General features: G+C 48.3%; 1 protein-coding gene across 1 annotated transcript in view; it reads left to right on the plus strand.

Moving 5' to 3' along the window:
* The first annotated feature begins 1,196 nt into the window (after positions 1 to 1,196).
* Positions 1,197 to 24,787, plus strand: part of SEMA5A (semaphorin 5A) — a 137,157-nt gene continuing 113,566 nt past the window's right edge. The window contains exons 1-3 of the mRNA XM_015409347.1: positions 1,197 to 1,377; positions 11,785 to 11,884; positions 23,209 to 23,254. Coding sequence (XP_015264833.1) covers positions 1,242 to 1,377; positions 11,785 to 11,884; positions 23,209 to 23,254 — 282 coding nt within the window. The 5' untranslated portion in view covers positions 1,197 to 1,241. The remainder of the gene's footprint in view (positions 1,378 to 11,784; positions 11,885 to 23,208; positions 23,255 to 24,787) is intronic.

The following is a 24,787-nucleotide window of genomic DNA, read 5'->3' on the forward strand; positions in this document are numbered from 1 at the left end:
TGCACGTTCCCCTTCCCCCAGTAGCTAGCAATCCAAAACAGTCCAGTGGCACCTTTAAGACCAAGTTTTATTCAGGTACAAGCTCTCCCTCCTCTGTGAGGGCAGATCTGCACGTTCCCCCTCCCAAAATAGCTAGCAATCCAAAACAGTCCAGTGGCACCTTTAAGACCAAGTTTTATTCAGGAACAAGCTCTCCCTTTCTCTGCGAGGACAGATCTGCACGTTCCCCCTCCCTCAATAGCTAGCAATCCCAAACAGTCCAGTGGCACCTTTAAGACCAAGTTTTATTCAGGTACAAGCTCTCCCTCCTCTGTGAGGACAGATCTGCACGTTCCCCCTCCCCCAATAGCTAGCAATCCGAAACAGTCCAGTGGCACCTTTAAGACCAAGTTTTATTCAGGAACAAGCTCTCCCTCCTCTGTGAGGGCAGATCTGCACGTTCCCCCTCCCCCCAATAGCTAGCAATCCAAAGCAGTCCAGCGGAGCCTGAGCGGTGGGTGTTGCCTTCTGACACACTTCCGGTGATGTCAGGGGGTGTGGCATATGCAAATGAGTTATGGTAATGAGTTATGCTAATGAGCTCCTGCACCTCTTTTTCTACAAAAGGACCCCTGTGAATGATAAATGATACCCAAGAAGTGGGTCTTTCCTGGACTTGGTCAGAGATGGCCACCTGGAGAATGTCTGGCCGCGGTGGGTTTGTGCAGCAGCTGTTCAGAACCTGTGAATCCCCTACTGAGTGGTAATCAAGAGAGGGAACAAAGTCTTGCCGACAGTTTGAGCCCATAGGAGACTGTGTGAATGATGTGCCTAAGAAAGTTAAAAAGCAATAGTATAAGGGATTCGTCATGTTTTATGTTTCTATCTTGCTCATTTTGTTTATTTTTATGCAGTATATGTGTTTATCTTTCTTCGTTTTCTTTATTTTTGCCTACGGGCAGTAGCCCCAGAGAGGTGGAACAAACTCTCAAAAGGCTGCAGTGTTAACAGAGTCCTTCCTTCCTGTTTTTTAAGGGCTCGTGATCTCTAACCCTGGAATGTCTGGTAGCCCTAGGCGGCCGCTCGTAGGGGAAGATGCACTTCCAACCCTTTGAACGACATTAAGAGGGCAGAATACAGTACCGGATACAATACAGGGCAGGATGCAATACAGAAACTGACCGTCTTTCTCTTTGCATTCCGTAGGTCCTTCCCACCTCTGAAGACAAGGAGGATTTCTGGCTAAGGGAGATGTGACCGGTATGGACATGGACAAGATGAAGGACAACACTGTGATCGCCCTGATGGTTGCAGGGCTGGGGGTGTTATGCTGGGGGACGGTAGCCCCGGACGACCCTCAGTGCCAGCAGGTGGAGCACCCTGTGGTTACCAGTGGAGGTAAGCCAGCGGGAAGGTGGCCTAGAAGTGGGAAGTTGTGCTAAGGCAAGTAGGACTGAGTGCCTGCCCAGTTTTCTAACAGACCTTTATCCCTCTTCTAGAACTTTAGGTGGGGAAATACCTGGAAATGGGGGGGAGGGGTTTTGAGCTGGAGGAGGGTGGGATTTAGGGAGGCGAGGGACCTCCACAGGGTACCATGCCGTAGGATCCACCCTCCCAAGCAGCCATCTTCTCCAGGGGAACGGATCTCGGTCGTCCGGAGATCAGTTGTAATAGCAGGAGATCTCCAGGTGCCTCCTGGGGGTTGACAACCCTATAGGCTGACTTCCCGCTGGAATGACTGGAAGCCTCTGCTCCTTATGGCTGGCCGTGTATTCCATTCCCCTGAGGCAGCCAGCCAGAGCAGGAGAGGTCAGCCTGGAGGAGCAGCGAATAGAATGAAACTGGAATTGCCGCTGGAGCAGTATAAATTGGCACTGTTGAACGGCCGTTATCTATAGAGGTGGCATTGTTAAAATAAAAATGCTGTGCTGTACAGAAATGGAGGTACGGCGTTTGGGACAAAAGGTTCATTTCTGTGCATCCTAACGGGTTTTTTTAGCCATCCCAGTACTAGCGACAGTAATGCAAACTTAGGCCCCTGCCACACCGGGGAAGGGGTGGGGGAAAGCACGGGCAAAGTGCGGCTTTTGAAAGCCGCACCAAAAGAGACACACGGCGGCGGGATCACATAGATCCCCGAGCCGCCACGCAGTTCCTCCCCGGCACGATCAGATGCCGTGCCACTGAAGGCAACATCAAGTGCAGCTACTTTGTGGAGGGGCAGTCTGGACAGATTCAACATCACAATAATCCAAGTCTGTGCCCCAACCATTGACACAGAAGAGGCTGAAGTGGACCAGTTCTATGAAGACCCACAACACCTCTGAGAACTAACACCAAAAAAGATGTCCTCATCATCATAGGGGACTGGAATGCTAAAGTAGGAAGTCAAAAGGTAACTGGAATCGACTTCCGGTTGATGGCGGCACGCTCACGGACTCACCTCCCGGACCTCCCGGGGGTGTCTCCGTGCTCCGGCAGAGGGAGGGGGTGAGCAGGCTCATTAACCCCCCCTGGGGCCCGGCGAAGGGACCCTGGCCAAGGAGCTTTGAGGGGGTAGCCTCTTCAATGGCTGAATGCCAGAGAATCGAGGCTCCCCCTTGCTCCAGTGGTTCATCCAGCCGAGAGACTGAATGGTACAAGTGAAGCTAACCGGGACAAGCGCAGGAGATCGGGCATGAGAAATGACGAATGTAGCGGGGTCGGAAGACCAATTATGAACGTGAGTCAACTGAGAAACGATTTTTAAAAGAAAAGACGCTCCCTACCCTACGTGGCGGAACGACAGAAGCGAGCGGGGGAGGGACGCCTCCCATGCGCTTAAATCGCTGAGTGAAAGGGGGGGAGCGGAAGAATAAACGTGCGATTGCCCAGAAGTACTCACTCGATGGAGCTATACAGTCAAGCGCATATTCAGAGACTTTAAAAAACATTCGTGAAAGTAAACAAACAGGGAAAAGATGGCGAGGAAGAGGGACAGAGACAAAGAGAAACTTTAAAAACGAAACCAGAGTCCCCGAGGCCGGAAACGAACAGTGAGATGATCAAGGCGATGGCTGAGGTCATGCGCCCTCTACTGAAACAGCTCAATGCCTTTAAAGAGCAGATGTCGGTGGTAACAGCGAATATAACAGCGCAGCAAAATCAGCTTTCAGTTGTAACAACAAGCATCACTGCTCAACAAACGCAAATAACGGACTTGATCCAGGTAATGAAGCAGGATGCGGAGAAAGTAAAGGAAATGGCTGAGACAACGCAGAAAGTGAGGAAGAAAGTGCAAAAATTGGAAAAGAAAACTGTTTCTTTGGAAGATCAGATGCTGCAAGTACAAATGGATAAGGCCAACATGGTCCTGCGCTTCCAAGGGGTGCCAGAGAATAGAGGACTGTTCCCTGGAAGGCCAGATACTGAAGCTGAAGCTCAAATACTTTGGCCACCCAATGAGAAGGGAGCACTCACTGGAGAAGACCTTGGTGCTAGGAAAGATTGAAGGAAAAAGAAGAAGGAGACAGCAAAGGAAGAGATGGTTAGACAGTGTCAGCGACGCAACGAACATGAAATTGAGCAAACTCTGGAGGACAGCAGAAGACAGGAGGGCCTGGCGTGATGTGGTCCATGAGGTCGCGAAGAGTCGGACTCGACTGTGCGACTGAACAACAAAAGTCCAGACAGAATTTGGAACCCTGCTCTCTAACCAAAGTGCGGAGGGGAGGGGGGAGAGGAGGAAGGAGGAGGTAGGAGAAAAAAGGTGGAGTAAAGCAAGCTGAGGAGGGAAGCTGGTTGGAAACGTTTTCACTCTACCAGCGATAGCCTCTTTTTTAGTGTCACGTGCCTATTCCTGTTATTTCATGGGCATTTCACTGTTCAGAAACCATTCTGTGATTTCTTTTTAACTCTGAAGGATGAGAGGTAGAGAGGATATTGTAGGAACTTCCAGTTGCAGGTTATTTATTGTAAAAAAAAAACCCCACAAGAATCAACGAGAAGGAAACAGAGGGTCGCACCAGTTGGAGCAAAGAGATAAAGAAAAAACAATGGTGCAGTGGGAAGAAAATTTTATTCCGATATCAAATCAATTCCTCATTAAGCTTCCTCAGGGAAGCTTTTACATATGTCGCAGATCCGGAAGCCGCAGGTAGTGCAGAATGCGGCGGCCAGGCTGCTGATGGGTCTCCCCAAGCGGGAGCACATCCGGCCTGGGCTGAAGACGCTGCACTGGCTGCCAATAGCATACCGAATCCACTTCAAAGTGCTGGTACTTGCCTTTAAAGCCCTACATGGCCAGGGTCCGACTTACCTGAGGGACCGCCTTTCCCCATATATACCCCCAAGAGCACTTCGGTCCGGGGCACAACATCGCCTGGTGGTTCCAGGCCCCCGGGAGGCAAGGCTCGCCACGACTAGGACCAGATCCTTTTCAGTGGTGGCCCCTACTTGGTGGAACGAGCTCCCGGAGGAGATCAGGGCCCTGCGAGACCTTATGCAGTTCCACAGGGCCTGCAAGACGGAGCTCTTCTGCCAGGCTTTTGTGTTGGGGCCGCCGCTGCCACCGCCACCAATGGTGGCAATACCATTGGGATTAGGAATCACCCTGGAAGCTCAGCCATAAATTGCGTAGCATTGACAACATGGGATTGGCATGAACGATCCACTGGACAGGGGTGCCCCAATGGGGCTGATCTGAAGAGGCCAACATAACCACTCAAGACCATCTTGTTCATAGAAGCACTTTATTATTGTTATTATTGATATTACTTATGCTTTTATTGTCTTATATTGGGTTTTATGCATGGGCTCTTGCCCCTTGTAAGCTGCCCTGAGCCCGCTCGCGGGGAGGGCGGGGTAAAAATGCCCAAATAAATAAATAAATAAAAAGAGAAAAGAAAAAAAGGTTAATAAGCATCTTCTAACTGTTCCTCCTAATTATTTGTTTAAAACCATATTAAAACAATGATAAATACACGTTTGAAAAGATAGAACTTCTGCGCATGTACAGACAACATTTAATTATCAAGAGCGACCAAAACACCGTTGGGAGGGAGGTTAGAATAATGTTACAACAATTATTGCAGGCATAGGATGCTGGAATTGGAAAATGAGTCCAGTCACAAGGCTGGATCCTTAACACTTGAGGTTCCATGTCCTGGTTTTGGAGCGATTTGGATCGGCTGTATAGCTACTTAATCTCCCAGTCCTAAAGGGTTCTTTGTGGTTTCCACTGCTAAGGTCTCTGCTGTTCCTCCACAGGGAATGTCATAATTGCTAGTGTTGTTTCAGGGAACCGGCAGCGACCATATTGGCAATTTTAGTAACTGCAAAAATTAGCAGTGGCACTAAAGAAGAGAGGAGGGGTATGCTATACTGCGTGAATGAGGGGGCGGGGTAAGCGCCTCACGGTAAACAGTGATTACTCAGCGGGGGCCACAGGAAACCAGCAACACCAGCAGGGTGAACAAATAAATAACATCCCAATTTCTCTGCCCTGCAGTATTTTTTTGAGTAACTGGTATACATTCCCTTAGGAACATAACTATCACAGTCTGATGCAAGAAACAGCTAAACAGCAGCTGGGGCCTTTTGCTTGCTGCTACAGTAATGATGCTGTGTCTTGAATTGATTCGTTTACTTACTTGGCAAATATAGCTGCTGAAATCAGCTTTGCGAAATCTAGCAGAGGAGAGAGAAGCTCAGCAAGAGAAACAAAGGAGAAAGCCTCCCTGGAAAATAAGGTTCCGGGGGAAGAAAACCCCCCAAACCTGCAGTTGCCAGGCAGTCTCTGACTCTTCCCTCTAGACACTAAACTTGAGCATATTTGCTGGAGGAATGTGGGCAGATTGTGGCTAGGATCCAAAAAGATGCAAGGTTCATTCTACATATGCCCTAGGACTGTTTGGCCTCTGACTACCCATTTTGATTATCTGTGTATATCCTCAAATACCACTCCTAAGTGCTGGGCAACTCTCTTGTATGGCATCTGGTGCAGAATGAAGGGTACAAGCGGACTGCAGAATGAAGGGTACAAGGAACTGATCTCTGCCATCTGAAGAACAGTTGTAATTCCGAGTGATCTCCAGCCCTCCCCTGGAGATTGGCAACAATGATTCCCCAGGAGGAATGGCTGGTTTGGAGGGTGGAGTCTATGGCATTGGCTAAACTATAACAAGGTCCTGTGCACCATTATTGAAGTTAATGCAAATCTGCATATTTTCCATATAAATTTGCATCCAAAGTTGGGCAAATTTTGATGCAAAGCATGCAAATTTATTCTGACAAAGTGGTTTGCAGGCAGGTGATGAGTTACTTCAACGTTATCTTAATCTGGAAGGTTTCAAGACCTGTGAGAAACGTTCCAAGGGAGAAGTCTGTTCTGTTCTTTCACATTCACCACGGCAAATGGGGCTGATTGTCGCCTGGCATAAACAGAGATTAATTGAGTCAGACTCTCCTTGGGCAGAAGGCAGAACAAATGCCGCAGAACTTCAGAGTCTCTCAGAGTGGCCCTGACGACATATGGGATGCACGAGTGGTTCAGGATGCAGTTCTGTATTTCTTGTTTCATTGCCCATGCAAAACTGAATTTCCAATTCAGCGTGGAAGTGAATGGAGAAAATAAACGGGGCCCTTCATATTGTAGCTGTTGGGTAACTCTATTACGGAGCATTCTGTAGAACTAAGAGAGAGCATTGACTTCTTCGAGTGCCAGTCATCTCAGCGTCCTTCCAGTTTTGGAGGGTTACAGCAGAAGTGTGCCCAGGGGCACCTTGGGGGCACCTTGGGGGCACCTTGGGGGCACCTTGGTGCCTGCCTTTTATGGTGTCTGCTAAGTGCACAGGGCCAGGTGGGGCTTTTGCCAGCAAGTCTTTTGATTGGCCACTGGCGACATGATTGGCTATACAGATTTTTAAGAACATTGCTTCAGCAGCAGCTACCACCACAGCACAGTCCTCAGTCTCTTCTCTCAGGCTCAAAAAGGTTGGGGACTCCTAAAGAGTACTTATGTCTGCGGGCACACGGGCAAAAAAATGCGGGGGGGGGGAAGCGTGGCTGTTTGCCCTGGGGCAAAATAATGCGCGGTTGCGCCAGCAGACGTACCGTGGAGGTCCCGTGGTAGGGGGGAGGTGCCGAGCACACCACAATCCTGCGCCGCGGCAAAGAAGGGGCACGGCGCGGCAAACGGGTGGTTTTTTTTCCCGGACACCAAAGTGTGCACATGCCCCGTTGGGTGCTTGTGCGCATCCCATGGACAGTTGAAAAAAACCCCAACCTTTATATGAGGGGGCATGGGTGGGCGCCGGAACTACCACCGGAAACGCGATCAGACGCCTGCCCTTGCCCCGCGGTTACCGGAAACTAGTACCTCCGAGGTACTAGTTTTTAACCGTGCATCTTCGGCGGGAAGCCTCGGGTTCGTCGCGGGAGCTCTACGCTTCCCAGATGTGGCGGTGAGATCGCGCCCGGAAAATCCGCCTATCTTCCGTCTCTCTAGCGTGCCTAATGCTCCGTGTGACCGCAGCCTATATTCGGTTTCCAGCTTGGTTTAAACAACAAATAAACACCATCATATAACCCTGAAAAATCAAGAAAGTTATATAGAAATGCGTATTGGAGGAAGATGATAAGCTAAACACCAGATTGGAAGTGTTTTCTTCATGCATTTCAGTGCTGCTGGGATACTGTATGGTATCCAAGCGTCAAACAAACACACAACCACTGAGGAGACTTGTATGGTATCCAAGACTCTTGAGAAGTTGAAGTTGGTGCAAGCAAAGCCTTTCATCTCTTTGGGAGGGAGGGCCTCACAGGGCATGTTCTGTCACTCCTCCAGAGCTTTTTAAAGCAAGTTCTGAAGTTCTGCTCATGGCTGATGAAGCCTTGGCTAATGAGATCTTCTCCAGATTCCTGGGATCAGCTGAAAGCACATTAATGCCACCACAATCTAGATATCAAATTATTGTATTTATTTATTTATTTATTTGATTCAATTTATACCCCGCTCTCCCCGCCAGAGCAGTCTCAGGGTGGCTTACATAAGAATTAAAACACATAAATAATAATAGATCAATCATAGGTAAAGGTAAAGGTTCCCTTGCTCGAAAGCCAGTCGAATCCGACTCTAGGGTTACGGTGCTCATCTCCGTTTCAAAGCTGAAGAGCCAGCGCTGTCCGAAGACGTTTCCGTGGTCATGTGGCCGGCATGACTAAACACCAAGGCGCATGGAACGCTGTTACCTTCCCACCGAAGTGGTACCTATTTATCTACTTGCAATTTCTTGCTTTCGAACTGCTAGGTTGGCAGGAGCAGGAACTAGAGACGGGAGCTCACTCCGTCATGCGGCACCCAGGTCTCGAACTGCTGAACTACCGACCTTCCACAGCCTGCAGTTCAGCGTCTTAACCACTTGAGCCACCGCAGCTCCTTGATCAATCATAAGACAATAAAAAACAATTCAGTATAAAACAGTTCGATATCGTAAAGTGCTAGCAATGACTACATTAATACAGTTGCTTAACAATGGCGGTAATATATGGCTGCATTCAATGATTAGTGTTTTTGAGCATCAGTGTGGCCCCCAATAGCAATCTGTTTTGGACTTCCTTCCTTTTAAAGTTATGATTTTCCCACCCTAATTATTCTTTTCCATAGTGTGTCCCCCCCATTTTATGAATGAACCTTCTTTTTTGTCTCTCCACGTTCAGTGTTTTCCCCCTGCCAGTGTGGTTGCCGGCAATGCTCCCTCTAAGCTGTGGAGTCTTGCGAGCAAAATTTCTACTTTGTGAGCTACTACTGGCATTAAAGTTGCGAGCGAGCGATTTGGCTGCCGCATAAATTAGTTTGCTCTGGAGCCCTCCTTCCTGAGCGAAGGCAAAAATGTGTGAGCCGGGGGCTAAGAAACTGTGAGCTAGCTCACACTAACTCAGCTTAGAGGGAACACTGGTTGCCGGTAGTTTTGTAGATAAGATGGCCCTGCTGCATCCAGTCATTCTTCGCCAATCCCCCCTCTTCTATCAGTGCTCCCGGCCTCCTCCTCTTCTTCCTTAGCTGTTGCTTTTTTGCCTTTATCTTTTAACTGGGGCCTCACTTTGTGTGTTTTTACCACACTAAAGCATTTGCTTGAACTTTATCCTGCTCATTTCTGACTTTCATCTCTTTCTAACCTTTTCCTCTTCTAATGAGGTGTTTCTTCTAACTTCAAGCCAGTCGTGATTTCTCCAATTCTTATGAAAACTTCAGCTCACATTCTGTACTGGCAGTTGTTCCTTCATCTAAACTTCTTCAGAGACTTGTCTGTTGGTATGTCTTTAATTTCATGTTCTAAGGCTGCTGTTCTACGAGCACTTTCCTGGGAGTAAGAGCCATTGAATAACATGGGTTATTATTTTTAGGATTTGCTCCCTAAGTCTTCTGTGGCCCCGGTCACACAGATAATTTGTCGCGCGAAAGGCACAAATGTTGGGCGGATTTTCGGCGCGTGATTACACCGCAACATCTGGGAAGCGTAGCGCACCCGTGGCCAACCCGTGCCGTCCTGCCGAAGATGCGGAGTTAAAAAGTACCAAGGAAAGTGCACTAGTATCCGGAAAACACGTGGCACAGGAGGGCGTCTGATCGTGGGAACGCTAGTATCCCGTGGCATCCGGCGTCCATCCACATCCTGGCGCAAACCGGATGTTTTTCGTAAGCGCATGTGCACAAACACGAAACTGAAAGCAGTGCTGCTCTGCAGAACTGCGCATGCGCACAAACGCAAAACGCTTGTGTGATCGTGCCGCACCGCTTCTTTGCCACGCTGCAGCTTCACCATGTGATCACCAGCTAACAGCCGAAGCACGGAGACTCGGGGGACCATGTGATCGGGCTACCGCGCTTTATTTTGCTCCGGGGCGAACAGCCACACACCCACGCGTTATCTGGCCTGTGTGACCGGGTGACCGGGGCCTGTACTGGCTTTTGTTTTTTCCACTTCTAACAAATATCTCTTTGAAATATTTCTAGTACTCTTTTTTTCTTCTTACTCTTTTAGATATTTCATCTGCTTTTTACAGGGCTGCTCATTCCAAACAGTCTAGTTGCTTTTGGGGTTTTCACTGTGACTGTGCTTTCTTGCACCTAGAATACAGAGTATCACTTGCCCAGAGTGAAACAAGGCAGTGAGTTTGCAGATACCAACGACAGGCAGTTAAGAAACATATGGGAAACTGAGTTTGACAGCCCTCGGTTGCTTATTTCTTAGGTGGAAGCATCAGGCATTCCTTCTTCTGGCGGGCACGTCTAAGGACATCTTAACCTCTCCAGACACTATGCCCAGCTGTGTCTTGTTATCCTCTTCCAATCTGTCTTCCCCGCTCTGGAATACCTTGCGGAATAGCTTGCCTGAGGGGGTCAGGAAAGTCCCCACTCTCCTGCACAGGACAAAATAGTTCACGAACTTACTTGGGCCCCGGTCACACGGGCCGGATATTGCAGGGGGAGGCGTGGCTAATTGCCCCGGCGCAGTTTGATCCGCGATTACGCGATCAGACACGCCGGCGGCACACCACGGGTCCTTCCCTCGGCGCCGGTGGGTAAATGAGGGTGGCGATCACACAACGATCCTGCAGCGCGGCAAAGAAGCAGCGCGGCGTGATCACACCAGCAATGGCTTGGCGCCGCTTCTGTGGCAAACGGGGTCATTTATTTTCTTTTAAGCTGAAGGACGGAGGAGTGGAACTTTTGGTTTCGCGTTCAACGGCATGTGCGATTCTGCGCAGCAACAGAACTTTCGCTTTCCTCTTCGTGCGCATGCGCCATTGGTTGCTTGTGCGCATCCTGGGGAGACTTGGGGGGAAAAAACCATTTCACGACAGGACATGGGTGGGCGCCGGATGCCACGAGCAACCACCAGAAACGTGTTCAGACGCCCGCCCTTGCCCCGCGGTTTCCGGACACTAGTACCTTGGAGGTACTAGTTTTTTACGGCGCATTGTCGGCGGGAAGCCTCGGGTTAGCCACGGGAGCTCTACGCTTCCCAGATGTTGCGGTTTGATCGCGCCCGGAAAATCCTCCTATCTTCCGTCTCTGTAGCGTGGCTAATGCTCCGTGTGACCGCAGCCTTGGATAAATAATTGGGCCTTGTGGTTTATGCTGCTGTATATAGCCTAATGTAAGTAGGATCCTATTATGTAATTTCTGCACTGCTTAATGTGTCAGGTTAATGCTTATCCTATGCTTCTGTTTCTTTCTGGTGGTTCCGGACTTCTGACCTCCCTAATGCGTTGGGTATTGAACGTCCCATTCTGTCAATTGTCCTGACTCACTCTGTGTAATTTGGCCTTGAGTCCCCGTGAGAAAGGTGGACTTTAAATGAGATTTTAAAAATATAAAAATGATTAATGCAAGCCCTGGTTTACTGCAAATGCTGATTCCTTAATCAGTGATTGTAACCATGGTTTAAAGTAATGGAGGGAACCTGGCTTGCATTAACCAGGGATTGCTTTGGGGTACAAGGTAATGCAAAATGACAGTCAATGAAGGAGAGAGGGGGAAAATTTACTCTGGGAGGTTGAGCGAAAGCATGTATTTATAAGACTGGCATACGAACCTTGACATTCTCTCTGCAGCCAGTGAACACTCGTATGTGTTGTGGAAAGGTGTATTGTGGTGTTGACACTAGATGGATGCAAACCCAGAAGGGAGACCTTAGGATGGATATTTGCCTTAGAAGGATAATTAGGCTGACCTACCTTAATGAAGGTGAAAGCGAAACACTTTGAACATTCAAAATATGCTATATAAATGCTAAATATTCTGTCTTTCTATTTCCATAGAAATTGCTCCCTGGTTACGTGTTTTCAGAGCAGAAAATGCTGTTGACTTTTCCCAGATAACGTTTGATTCCAAACAAGAAGAACTTATTATCGGAGCAAGGTGAGATGCTGCTCTTATACCATATATAATCAGCCGGCTGATTTTCTCTGGCTGGCATGCATCTGCCATGAAATGTCCTGGTCTTTATCCAGGAAAGACTATCAGTCGGAGGCTTTAAAATGTAAAGAATTCAGGTTCTTGAATTTTACTCGCCACATTCACCATGGTACGGGGTTCCTTTAACTTTGGGACAGAATTCGGCTCCTACATCCCGTATCACAGAAAAAGACCCAGGTCTTCCTCCCCCCCCCTTTATTCTTTAAGGCATAAAGTTGAAATTAATCATGGAATTCAGTAGTGGCGGAAGTATTCTGTAATCCTCTGTAGTTGGTGTCAGTTGCCCAGTACTAGTAATGTCACTCACCCTCCTCAACTCCAAAGCAGTTTTACAAGTATTTTAAAATACTATTTATTTATTTATTTTATTCAATTTATACCCCACCCTTCCCGCTGTGCGGGCTCAGGGCGGCTTACAAGGGCATATAAAACATATTTAAAACCAGTTTTAAAACCATCACTATACAAATAACATTACAACCAAATATTAATAAAGTGCATTTGTTCAGTCACTTATTAAAAATGCTGAACAGGGAAGTATGAAATATTAATAATAAGTGACTGAACAAATAAACATAGAAAGAGAGCTGGAAGGGACCTCCGTGGTCATTTAGTCCAACCCCATACACAGTGCAGGAAATTCACAGCTCCCCCCCACACTCCCACAGTACCCCCCCTGCTCTATAATGGCCTTTATGGCCAGGGACCGGCCTACCTAAGGGACTGCCTTTCCCCGCATGTTCCCCCAAGGGCACTACGGTCGGGGAGCCGAAACCTCCTGGATATTCCGGGCCCCAAGACCATCAATCTCGCTATGACCAGGGCCAGGGCGTTTTCGGTGGCGGCTCCTACCTGGTGGAATGAGCTCCCAGAGGAGATCCGGGCCCTGCGGGACCTTATGCAGTTCTGCAGGGCCTGTAAGACGGAGCTCTTCCACCAGGCTTTTGAGTAGGAGCCGCCGCCACCAGTATTCCACCAACGCCTTCTCATCACCGCAGTCTACTACCGCAGGTACGGGTATCTTCGAGGGTGTGGGATGTCCCTAGTGGACGACAGGGTTGTGGGGACATATATTGTTGTTGTTGTTTAGCTAAAACATCTCCAGAATACCATCTCGGTTATGATTCGGAGTGAGTATCGGAGCACCGAAAACTTATTTCTACTAATTTTAATTAACTGAAATACTTGCATTATTGTACTTTATACTGTTTTTATTGTTACCATTTGGCATTTTGCCCTCGTTAGCCGCCCTGAGCCTTCGGGGAGGGCGGGATACAAATCCAAAGAATCTCTCCTTATATATAATTGAATAGTGGGTGCCAAAGTTCTAATTCTAAAATGCACTCCCTTAGTGTATGGCTGATGGCACTGCTCCTCAGCATATATTGCCACCAATCAGAAGGCAAAGCCCGGGTCCCGCCCACACCACAACTGCTGCGACAACCTGGTCTTTTGCATATGGAAGCTGATTGGACTTCACTCCATTCCACACCTCAAACTCCCCCCCCCCGCAAGGCAGTTGGAATATAAGTTGCATATGGAACCTGCTCTATTCTGGTGGTGTGCAGGTCCCAGGTTCATGTTTTAAAAGCAGACTGACACTGTTTGCCCAAAGCCAGAGCACTCTCCCAGAGCCTCTTTCTAGCTCCCGTCGTATTTATTTCCACAACGGGCCTTATTTCTAGTAAATAAATAAATAAATGTAAATACGTTCCGCTTTAAAAACTACAAAAAAGTAGCTATTGCCTGAAGCTTCATGGGGAGGGGCTGAGCTAAACCAGGAGTCCCCCGTGTGGTGCCTAAAGGATGCCATGACACCCACCAAGACCTTTCTTGACACGCGCCAAGTGGTTTTGGAAAGTGGGCGTGGCTAGAAGAGGCTTTTGTCCAGCCGGGCTTTTGCAGATTCAAAAACCTACTGCTTTGGCACCAGCTGCGACCAGGGCTATTTTTGGGCAGGAACGCGCAGGAACGGAGTTCCGGCTGGCTTCAGAGTTGGCCACGCCCACTACAGCCAAAACCTCTGCGTGTGTGGCTACAGAGGGAAGGCCTGGAGAGCGAACCCCCCCCCAACAACTCCAAGGCAGGCGGGCTTGGGGCCCCCTGGAAGGATCGGGGAGACATTTAGATGCCCCCCAGTGCATTAAACTGCCTTCCTTTCAAGGGGGGGGGGCTTGCCCAGGCTCCCTGCAGCTGCAGGGCGCCCGGGCAAGCCAAGGGAAGGCATGGGGTGTGGCCTAATATGCTAATTAGTTTCTGCTGTTGGGTGTGGCGTGGCCTATTATGCTAATGAGTTCCTGCTGGGCCTTTTCTACTAAAAAAACCCTGGCTGCGACCACAGCACAAGAATCTTCACTGCACGACTGAAGATCAGCTGTACGTATGCAAGGAAATGTTTTTAAACAGTGTGTGTATTTGAAAAGGCATCCTGCTAAACGGAGATTCCGCCTGAAATGTTGAAGAGTGACTCTTAAAGTTATGCAAAACTTCACTCACCGTCATTTTGTGGTCAGCTCTGCCTGCTGAGGCAGCCATTTTGTGGCTTGTGCTCGCCCCCCTCTGTCAGAATGCCAAAGGTGCTCACAGGCTCAAGAACGTCTGGGGACCCCTGAGCAAAACGATCACTGAACTTACGTTCAACTTTTTGGTACATGTCAATGTCATGCACATTGGGAAGCCCGGCTAATTTGTGATTTAATAGCCTGCGGTTGCTGCTCTGGAAATGCTGCCTCCATGCTAAAACGGTATTTTCCTGCTGGCGACAAATGCAGGCTTGCCCTTCTAGCTTTGTTTTTTGTTTTTTGTTTTAAATCAGGTTGAACTTTAATGAGGGTGCTTTAAGGAAGTGGCTTTGACCAAGGAGAGAGCTGCTGGTCGTTTGGTTTTTGCAAGCCGGTTAAAATCTCAAAGGGCGGTGGCTGTGGTGGCTCAAGTGGTTAAGACGTTGAGCTGCAGACCGAAAGGTCAGTAGTTCGACAGTTCGAGACCCTCATGCCACGTGATGGAGTGAGCTCCCATCTCTACTTCCAGCTCCTGCCAACTTAGCAGTTCGAAAGCAAGAAATTGCAAGTAGATAAATAGGTACCGCTTCGGTGGGCAGGTAATTTATTTATTTTATTTATTTATTCGTTAGATTTCTCTCCCGCCCTCCCACCGAAGCGGCTCAGGGCAGCTTACAACAATTATATAACCAGCATAAGTACATATATAAAATACAACTCAATAAAATAGCTCAGCTCATTTCCAATTAAATAAATACAGCATTCCCTGCGCCTCGGTGTTTAGTCCTGCCGGCCACATGACCACAGAGAAGTCTTCGGACAGCGCTGGCTGTTCGGCTTGGAAACGGGGATGAGCACTGCAACCCTAGAGTCGGATTCGACTGGCTTTCGAGCAAGGGAAACCTTTACCTTTTCTTTAAATCTCAAAACAGCCCACGAAATGATTTCTTGCTGAAACGATGTAGTCTCAATAGACGATGTGGTGGTCTTTCTGTGGCATGAACTCTTCTTTGAGTTTGTGGAAATTTGATTCCAATCAGATTGGTGAACGGAACCGATGTGGAAGAATCTCACCATCAGGAACTGCATCTAACCCTGGTCCTTCTGTGGAACGCAGAAATCTGAGCCCCTTTTAGCTTTGTTGCTGCCTGGAGTTCCTGATCTCTCAGCTGGCCCTCTAAAAAGGAAGAGGCTCTTCACTGACTGGTCAGAAGCTCCTGCTTAGGGCTCCGTGTCTGTGCTCCAGGCAAGGCCCTGACTCCGGGTTGGGAAATTCCTGGAGATTTTGGGGGTGGAGCCTCGGGAGGGTGGGGTTTGTGATGAGGACGGACCTCAGTGGGGGTCAGCCCTCTAGAGTAGCCGTTTCCTCCAAGGGAACTGATCTCTGTCATCTAGACATCAGTTGAGTTGGCCACGCCCAGCAGGAGCTCATTAGCATAACAGGCCACACCCAACAGCAGAAACGCATTCGAATTGGCTACATTAGGGGTGTGTGGCCTAACATGCAAAGGAGTTCCTTTTTTTGTAAAAAGCCCAGTGGGAACTCATTAGCATAACAGGCCACACCCAACAGCAGAAACTCATTAGTGTATTAGGCCACACCAACATCAGAAACTCATTAGCATATTAGGCCACACCCCATGCCTTCCATTGGCTTGCCTGGGCGCCCCGCAGCTGTGGGGCATCTGGGCAAGCCCCCCCTTGAAGGGAAGGGAAGGCAGTTTAAACTGGGCACCCGGGCAAGCCAGTCCTTGGACAGGCCGGAGGAGGCACGGGGAGGCAGCTTAAATTAACACACACCATGTGGTAACTTAAACCTTCCAGCCTCCCCCCCTGCCAGTCTTGGAGTTGCCGGGAGGGGTCGCTCTCCAGGCCTTCCCTCTGTAGCCATGCATGCAGAGGTTTTGGCTGTAGTGGGCGTGGCCAACTCTGAAGCCAGCTGGAACTCTGTTCCTGTGCGTTCCTGCCCAAAAATAGCCCTGGTTGTGATTCTGGAAGATCTCCAGGTCCCACCTGGAAGTTGGCAACCCTTGCTTTGAGCCTGCTATCTGCTTTTCTTTTTTTTCTTTTTTCTTTTTTTAAGTTTGCTGTGCCCTGACCCTCCTTGGATTCTGCCTGCTGCCTGCCATTTCCTCTAATCCAGCGATGGCACCCGTGCCCTGGCAGGCAAACGAAATGTAACAATAACTGAGGGAGGCCAGCACAGTAGAAAATACAGTTTTGTTAAAACCATTGACTTAAGAAGTTAATATTAAACTTATTTGCACCCTAAAATGCAGATGTCGTTTCTCTATTTAACATGGCAATGCATCCAACCATCTGTGAAGTTCATTTATTTAGAATTGATTCTATGCTGCCTCAAGAGTCATTCACAAGGCGACTTACAATTAAAAGCAACAACGGCCCCGGTCACACGGCAAAGGTGCCGCGGGAGGGGCACGGGAGTCCCGCGGATTTTCCGGGCGTGATCTCACCCCAAGAGCGCCCAACAGCGCATGTGCACAAAGAGCGCTTGCCAGTGCGATCACGCGGCATGGCATCTGTGCAGGATACCCGTCTGATCGGCATTTCCCCCGAACCACGGGACCTCGACCGGGACGTGTGCTTGGGCAGCCACGCGTTAGTTTCCTCCGGGGCAATTAGCCATGCCTCCCCCCCCCCCGCGATATCCGGCCCGTGTGACCAGGGCTAATATAAACATATTAATATTAAATATTTAAAATGTTTAATATTTAAATAATATTTAATGTATTAAAATATTGGCTATAAACAGCATAAAGAACTGTCCATAAAACAGAAGCAGGCTATTAAAAGCTAGAACCTGTAATTAAAAGTCTGGGTAAAAGATGTATTTTAGCCTGGTGCCTAAAAGAAAGTAAGGTAGGTGTCCAGTGAGCCTGAAGGGGGGGGCGTTCTAAAAGGGAGGTGCCACCACAGAATACACCCTGCTGTCACCATGGGCGTCACCTTTGAAGGCAGGGCACGGGAGAGGAGGGCTTGAGAGGCAGGTATTAACTGGTGGGCTGGATAGTAAAGACAGTAAAGTAAAGGTAAAGGTTCCCTTGCTCGAAAGCCAGTCGAGTCCAACTCTAGGGTTGCGATGCTCATCTCTGTTTCAAAGCCGAAGAGCCAGCGCTGTCCGAAGACGTTTTCGTGGTCATGTGGCCGGCATGACTAAACACCAAGGTACACGGAACGCTGTTACCTTCCCACCGAAGCAGTACCTATTTATCTACTTGCAATTTCTTGCTTTCGAACTGCTAGGTTGGCAGGAGCTGGAACTAGAGACGGGAGCTCACTCCGTCATGCGGCACACTCGGGTCTCGAACTGCTGAACTACCGACCTTCGACAGCCTGCAGTTCAGCATCTTAACCACTTGAGCCACCGCAGCTCTATTCAGGGACAAGCGGTTCACAAATAGAAACTACAAATAAATAAAGAAGGATGGAGGAGATGGCCCTTCAGGGAGTGACATTTTTCACGCTTCTGCTTCCTGCGACTTAACTCCCCTCCAAATTTTGTTCCTGGGGGTGTCAGCAATCCCTCAGGAAAGCCACAAGGGGCAAAGTGAGGAAACCCCTATTCTTTCCTGGAACTGCTCGGTTGGATTGCTGTCTTTCTCCCAAACCAAGACAGGGAACAGCAGGAGCCGAAGTAGCAACAGAGTGTACACACGTCCTGCCTGAAAACAGAACAACCCACAAAGCTTGTGTAAAGTCGTGAAACCACCTGAGCGTTCAGCCCTATTAAACCACGGGGCCATTCACACCTCCAGTAGGCCCCCAAATGCCATCCTAGACGGTTCCATAGTACAGCTTCTCTGGACTGCTGTCAAAGAGAGAACTTTCGTATTCAAGTATTAAGTATCCAAGTAAATTTGTAAACACAAGTTGCAGATCTCCAGAGAGCAACCTCCCAGGAAGCCTCCCCTGTTCCAACCACGTCTCAACTTTCTCTCCCTTCTTCTCTAAATTTAAACTGCAAATAGGTTTCTCTCTCTCTCTCTCTCTGCCCCCTTCCCTTGACTGAAGAGGCGTCATTCTCTCTGGGAAAGTGGGGAAGAGATCCCCAAATATGAGAAAACTGCCTCCTGCCGTTAGCAGGCATGGAAGACACATCAGCCTGTCCCTCAGGATGGCTGGCTAACTGTCAGCCAGCATCTGTAACGGTTAACGTTTCCCCATGATTTATTGCAATCTGCAAACAGTGCGAGAGGCTGAGCTGAAAATACACATTTTCAAGAGTGAAGCACAGTAGAGAGTTCTCTCTCAGAAGCCTGGCTGGCTGGGAGGGAGACGTGGGATGGAAAACGTTTAAAATAGCGTCCAGCATGAGAAGTCTTTATAGTCACGTTGGAGAGTCCGTCTTCTGGTTTTCATATGCTACAGATTTATTGTCCTTTGCCAAGTGTGTGTGTGTGTGTGTCCCAGACTGCAGTGGACACCAAAATAGCTTTCAGCTGGTTTTAATAATAGAGGCCAGGAGGCTGTCAGTGGAGGAAGAAAGAGGTAAAGTAGAAAGCAGCAGATGCTGAACTGCTGGGCTTGATTTAATGCAAACAAGCCTTTCACAATGAAATGAGCCACCAGCATTGTGATTTTGTGCTGAGGTCTTCTTCCATATACATTCGAGATCACCAGCTGGCTGCTCTTGGCCGGGGTGTCGTCTGCCCCTCAGTTGCCAGAAGCGTGTCTGGGAAGCAGAGAGAGAGTTGGCTTCGGCCATCGTTCGCAGTCAGTTGGGAGATTTGTTTTGTATTTATCTTTTTTTGCCCCCCAGAGGAGATTTTTTTAATTGCATTTTTTAATAGGCTACAAACTACAACGAAAAATTGGGAAGGGGTAACTACATCTAGGGAGAAAGGAAAGAAAACTAAAACTAACTAAAACCCCAAGTATAGGAGATTATAACAATAGGTTATATAAATGTTAATCTTAAATTGCTAGTATTACTTTGAACATAGTCGGTTATGCTAATTTTTTAAAAAAATTTATCCAACAATTTAACCATTTAAGAGAACCCCCAGAGCATCCCACTATAAAACTAATGTTTAAAGACACAATTCAGAGTCCTTCAGCCTTCATTTTGTCTTATCTTTTCTAAGCCTCAATTTATATGTACGCTTGGGGGCAGCTGCCCCCTTATCGGAAAGAGAGTCCTCGTCGGAAGACACCGAGTCCAATTCGCCACTGGATTTGCTGTCATCTTCTTCTTTCTCGACCTTGGCTGGCTCTCTCAGCTGCACTCTCAGGAACTCATGTGCTTTGGAAACAGAGTCAATCTTTTCTTTTTTATCTTGTAGTTTGAAAATGACGCCTTCTGGAATTAACCATCTGTAGACAATGCTGTTTGTTTGAAGAAAAAGGACTAAATCTTTATATTTCTTTCTCTTTTGCCTTATTTCAAATGGAATGTCTTTTAGAATCCTGATGGTGTTGTCTCCGATTTTCAAGGGTGTTCCTGTAGTTGCTTTCAGGATAGAATCCCTCACATGTCGCTTTGAGAATCTGGCCACTATTTCCCCAGGTATTTTATTTTTTTTGATGTACACAGAACAGGACCTATAGACCACATCCATTTCACTTGGAAGATACTCCACTTTCAAATCTGTAACTGGGGCTAATGCTTCACTCAGGAGTTGCTTTAGATTCTCACCTTTTAATTCTCGGACCCCTTGAAACCGTAGGACCAAATTTGCTTTCTCCATTTGCAGCTGTAAAAGTCGTAATTCTTCCGAGACTTGTTTCTTTTCCAGTTTTTGCACCTTTTTCTTGACTTTTTTAGTGGTGGCATCCATTTCCTTCACCTTCTCAGCCGTTTGCTCCGTTATTTTTAAAGTCTCAGTCAGTTGGAGCTGCTGAGTTGCAAGATTCTGGTTTAGATTCGTCAGCTGTTGTTTGATGTTAGTCATCTGGTCCAGCAGAGGGCACAAGGACTCTGCCAACATTTTGGAGAACTCAGTGGTCTCTTCTGGTCGAGGGCTCAAGATCCCGGCTGGTTTCACTTTTACTGGTTTGTCTTTCTCTGCCCTCTTCCCCGCCATCTTTATGGGTTGTTTACTTTTCTGAAAACTTGCTAAAGTCTCTGAAATTCGCCCATATGCTTATCCGCGCTCTGGTAAGTCTCTCAAAACAGATTTCAATGCTTTTTCTTTCGCTCCCCCCTTAGTATTCCGTTGTTTAGTTTGTGCGTATGGGAGGGGTCCCTCCCCTGCTCACTTTTTTCACCGTTCCCAGGGGGTAGCTTTCTTTTAAAATTCTCATTTCGCTTTAACCTGACTCACAGTTCATTGTTGGTCATACAACCTCGCTTGGCACACGTTCAAAACGCTCGATCGCCAACGCTTGTCCCAGTCAGCAGCTCTAGATCCATACGGACACTCAGCAGCAGGACCGTCGGGGCGGAGGAGAGCCTCAATTCCCCAGCATCGCACCGGCGAAGAGGCCACCCCTCAAAAGCCCCATGGCTTGGAGCCTTTTGCCAAGGCTCTGGGGGGGGGGTAGTGACCTATCGCCCCCCCTTCTGCTGGTGCACAAATCACATCCCTGGGAGGTCCGGGAGATGCGTCCGCCAGTGTGTCGCCATAAACTGGAAGTTTTTCATATTTATCTTATTTTTATTTGCCTTGTTGATAGGCCGCCTTTCTCCCTGGGTCTCAAGGCGGATTAAACAGAGATGAGAAGCAGCAGGGCGGGGCGTTCGATCAACGATGCAATAAGATTAGTGAAATGTACTGATTTTGAGAGACATAGACGAGTGATTTCAGCTCATGATTTATTCGAAAGTAGAAACTGAGACAAGAAAGCGGGGCCCGGGGGCCTGCTTATATGTCAGTTCCAAACCATACCCAACACCCGTGATTGGTCTATTTACAGTGCCCACATAACCATAGGTCCATACTAGGATCCAGTTCGGCCGATAGGTCTGTTCTAGGATCCTCAGCGTCCATTGTTCTAGATAGCGAAGCTCCGTGTGTTGGGACCCCCAGGAGGCATTTCTCTTTCTTCACCTTTAGGCCGGCCTCGTTGAAGCACTGGAGCATGATCCACAGCCATTCCGTGAAGGTCTCAATCAATGCTCCCTCTAAGCTGTGGAGTCTTGTGAGCAAAAATTCTATTTTGTGAGCTACTGGCATTAAAGCTGTGAGTGAGTGATTTGGCTACGGCATAGATTAGTTTGCTCTGGAGCCGTCCCTTCCTGAGCGAAGACAAAAACGTGTGAGCCGGAGGCTAAAAAACTGTGAGCTAGCTCACACTAACTCAGCTTAGAGGGAACACTGGTCTCAATGTCGGGTGCCACTATCAAAACGTCATTAAAAAACCGGATGGACTCCGGGGATTCCTTTAAGGAGACAGTTCATTAATTTCTGGAAGATCCCCGGGGCCACACTCACCCCGAACTGCAGCTGCCACACCTTGAACGTCCCCCTGTGGGTCACAATGGTCTGGGCTTTGGCAGTGGCGTCATCTACCAGCAATTGCTGGTAGGCTTGGGCCAAGTCCAGTTCACTGAAAACCTTGGCGCCCACCAGGGAAGCGAGGACGTGGCTCATGACGGGGACTGGATATGCATGATCGTGTAGTGCTTTATTGATCGTGCATTTATAGTCCGCACATATCCGGATATCCCCATTGTGCTTGACTGGGGTCAGGATAGGGGTTTCCCAAAGGGCATGTGGGACAGGTTCAAGTGTATTTATTTATTTATTTTATTTATATCTTTGATTTCTACCCTGCTCCAACCCCGAAGGGTCTCTGAGCAGCTTACAAGTTCCAAATTTATCCCTAGCTAAGGCCACATGTCTACAGGGGTTGGGGTTGCCTACCGGCACCCAGGTGGCAAGGCTCGCTGTTTTTCTTGGTTGTTCTTCCCGGGCAGTCTTTCGGGTGTCAGTGCCCGTTTCCTGGTGTGGTCGTCTGGTCCGGCGGCTTCCTCTTTCTTTCGGCGGGCCCGTCTGGTATGTGGGTCGTATCGACTTACAGCCCAGCTAACGTCCGTACGGCTCCGCTGTGCTTGCGTCACATCACCACGTCCTTCTGTGGCTCCGCTTCTGTCTCCACCTCCATCGCTCCGCTTGCCTTCCCTCTGCTGCTCCGACGCTACGCCACTCCATCGCCGTCATTTCCACCGTCATTGCCACCGCTGCTGTCGCTTCTACTGCTCCTGCCACACACCCCCGTACGGGGAGGGTGCCCCCTGCCACCTAAGGGCAGGTACCCATTCATCTCCTCGCTTATATTAATTGCTTTTGAACCGCTGGGTGGGCGGGAGCTGGGACTAGGGCCAGGAGCTCACCCTGGCCGCGGTGGGTCTCGAACAGCTGTAGCAGCTGTTCACTGATGTTACCAGCAGGCGTTTTACCGCCTGCACCACCAGGTGATCCAACTCGGCATCGGTTTTTGGACGTAGGGCCAATGGGGCACACCTGGGCGTCATGCGGACGGGCCTTACTGCGGATCCCACCTAGCCGTCATGCGGATCCCCCGCCCCCACCTGGAGACTGGCATCCCTAATGTCTCTTAAGAGTAGGTTAACAACTTTGCAAAATGTGATTCCTCTTGAAATGTATGCCTAACCCTAACCCTAACCCTATCATAGAGCCAGGATTGACTGCAGCTCTATCCAATGAAAGTGAGGGACCCGGCTTTGCTCTGGTTTAATGTGTGGAATGGCATTGAAGGGTCTGGATCTTACGGAATGAGCTTTGTCTCCGATTTCACCTTTCATAACTTGTAGTTCTTTCCTCTTCTTTTTCCCCACTTTAGAAACTACCTCTTCAGATTACATCTTGAGGATCTTTCTCTGATTCAGGTAAGTCAATAGTGTTAAGCAAATAAAAATGGGTATTTTAAAAAAAATAAAAATAAAATGTATTAAATGTCATGGAAAAATACATGTATCGTAATGGGGAAAAAAACAGGCAACGGAAAGAAGTAATAACACATACGTGGCGATAGGAAGGTAAGTAACACATTCATACTGTTAAGGGCTGTTACGTATGTGCATACATGCCTGAGCTTCGTCAGTTCAGCCATCTAAGGCTGGTATTGTGAAATGCATATTCTGATTGGCTACTCTGCACAGTAGACCAATCAGAGCCCAGGAACAGTTTTGGAGGGAACTGAGTTCATTGGTCCTTATGTTAATGTTATGATCGGTTCTTAACTCACCAGGGGGCGTGGTTATCCAAGCCCAGAGAGTTTAAAAGAGAGCCTGTTGCTCTCCTGTTGTGTGTTCGTTCCTGTCATGTTCTAATAAAGCTGAATCACTTGTTTAAGAGCTGCCTGAAGTCTCATGTCTAACAAGGGTGTTAAGCCAAATCATAACCCCCCTCAAGAGACAATTAACAACCAAACGCTCAGAAATGAATCCAGTCCCGATCGTGTACATTAGATGGAGTAATCTCATTCCCAGCTAGATATTGCAATATCAGGAGCCAGGTCATTACAAAGGTGCTGTCTGTATCATCAGTGACATTTCCCATCACAAATTGTGTCCATAGTTTATCGAACCGAACTTCTATAGTTGGTGCATCATTGGCTTTCCCTTCGGAATCAATGGCTAGCCTTGCCGCCGCCAGTAGGGTAGAAATCATAGCCTTCTTACCAATGTTCCCTCTAAGCTATTGAGACCTGTGAGCAAAACTTCTACTTTGTGAGCCACTGGCCTTAAATTTTTGAGGAAGCAATTTGGCTACTGCATAAATTAGTTTGCTCTGGAGCCCTCCTTCCTGAGCTAAGACAAAAAGGTGTGAGCTGGAGGCCAGAAAACTGTGAGCTAGCTCACACTAACTCAGCTTAGAGGGAACACTGCTTCTTACCCTTTCTCGGTGTGCAGTCGGACCACAGTTCTAGTAGGACTAGATCTAAGGTAGGAGAGATCACCTGACCTACCATTCTACCGATCCTAGCTAAAATGTCTTGCCAAAATCCCCGGATGACCGGGCAATCCTGCCAGCAATGTCGGAATGTGCCAACTCGGCCACGTCCAAAAATGGGTATTTATTAAGGAAAACGTTTTTAGAAATCTCAGGATGGCAGCTGACGTTGTCGGCTTTTTGCTATACCTCTGTGATCTCTCACTACTCTCAAATCCGCTTCTTAGCTCTAATTTTATTGCCTTGTTCCAAGCTACAGCTGTTCAGGAACAATGCAAGGGGATATCCTCCTTCTCTGTGGTAATGGCTTCCACCCAGTGAGTGCGAGGTCTCTCGCATCTTCTTCCCCTTTTGTCAGGGAGTTGCTGACATGCAGGTTTTCTGTGGCATGGGGAGGCAAGGCTTCTCAGCCTGGCAGATTACTAGGCAGAAACTACTCACTGCCTGAGGCCAGTGCCCAGGGCCAT

This window comes from Gekko japonicus, unplaced genomic scaffold (assembly GCF_001447785.1).
Source record: "Gekko japonicus isolate JY-2015 unplaced genomic scaffold, Gekko_japonicus_V1.1 scaffold707, whole genome shotgun sequence".
NCBI classification, from domain to species: Eukaryota; Metazoa; Chordata; class Lepidosauria; order Squamata; family Gekkonidae; genus Gekko; species Gekko japonicus.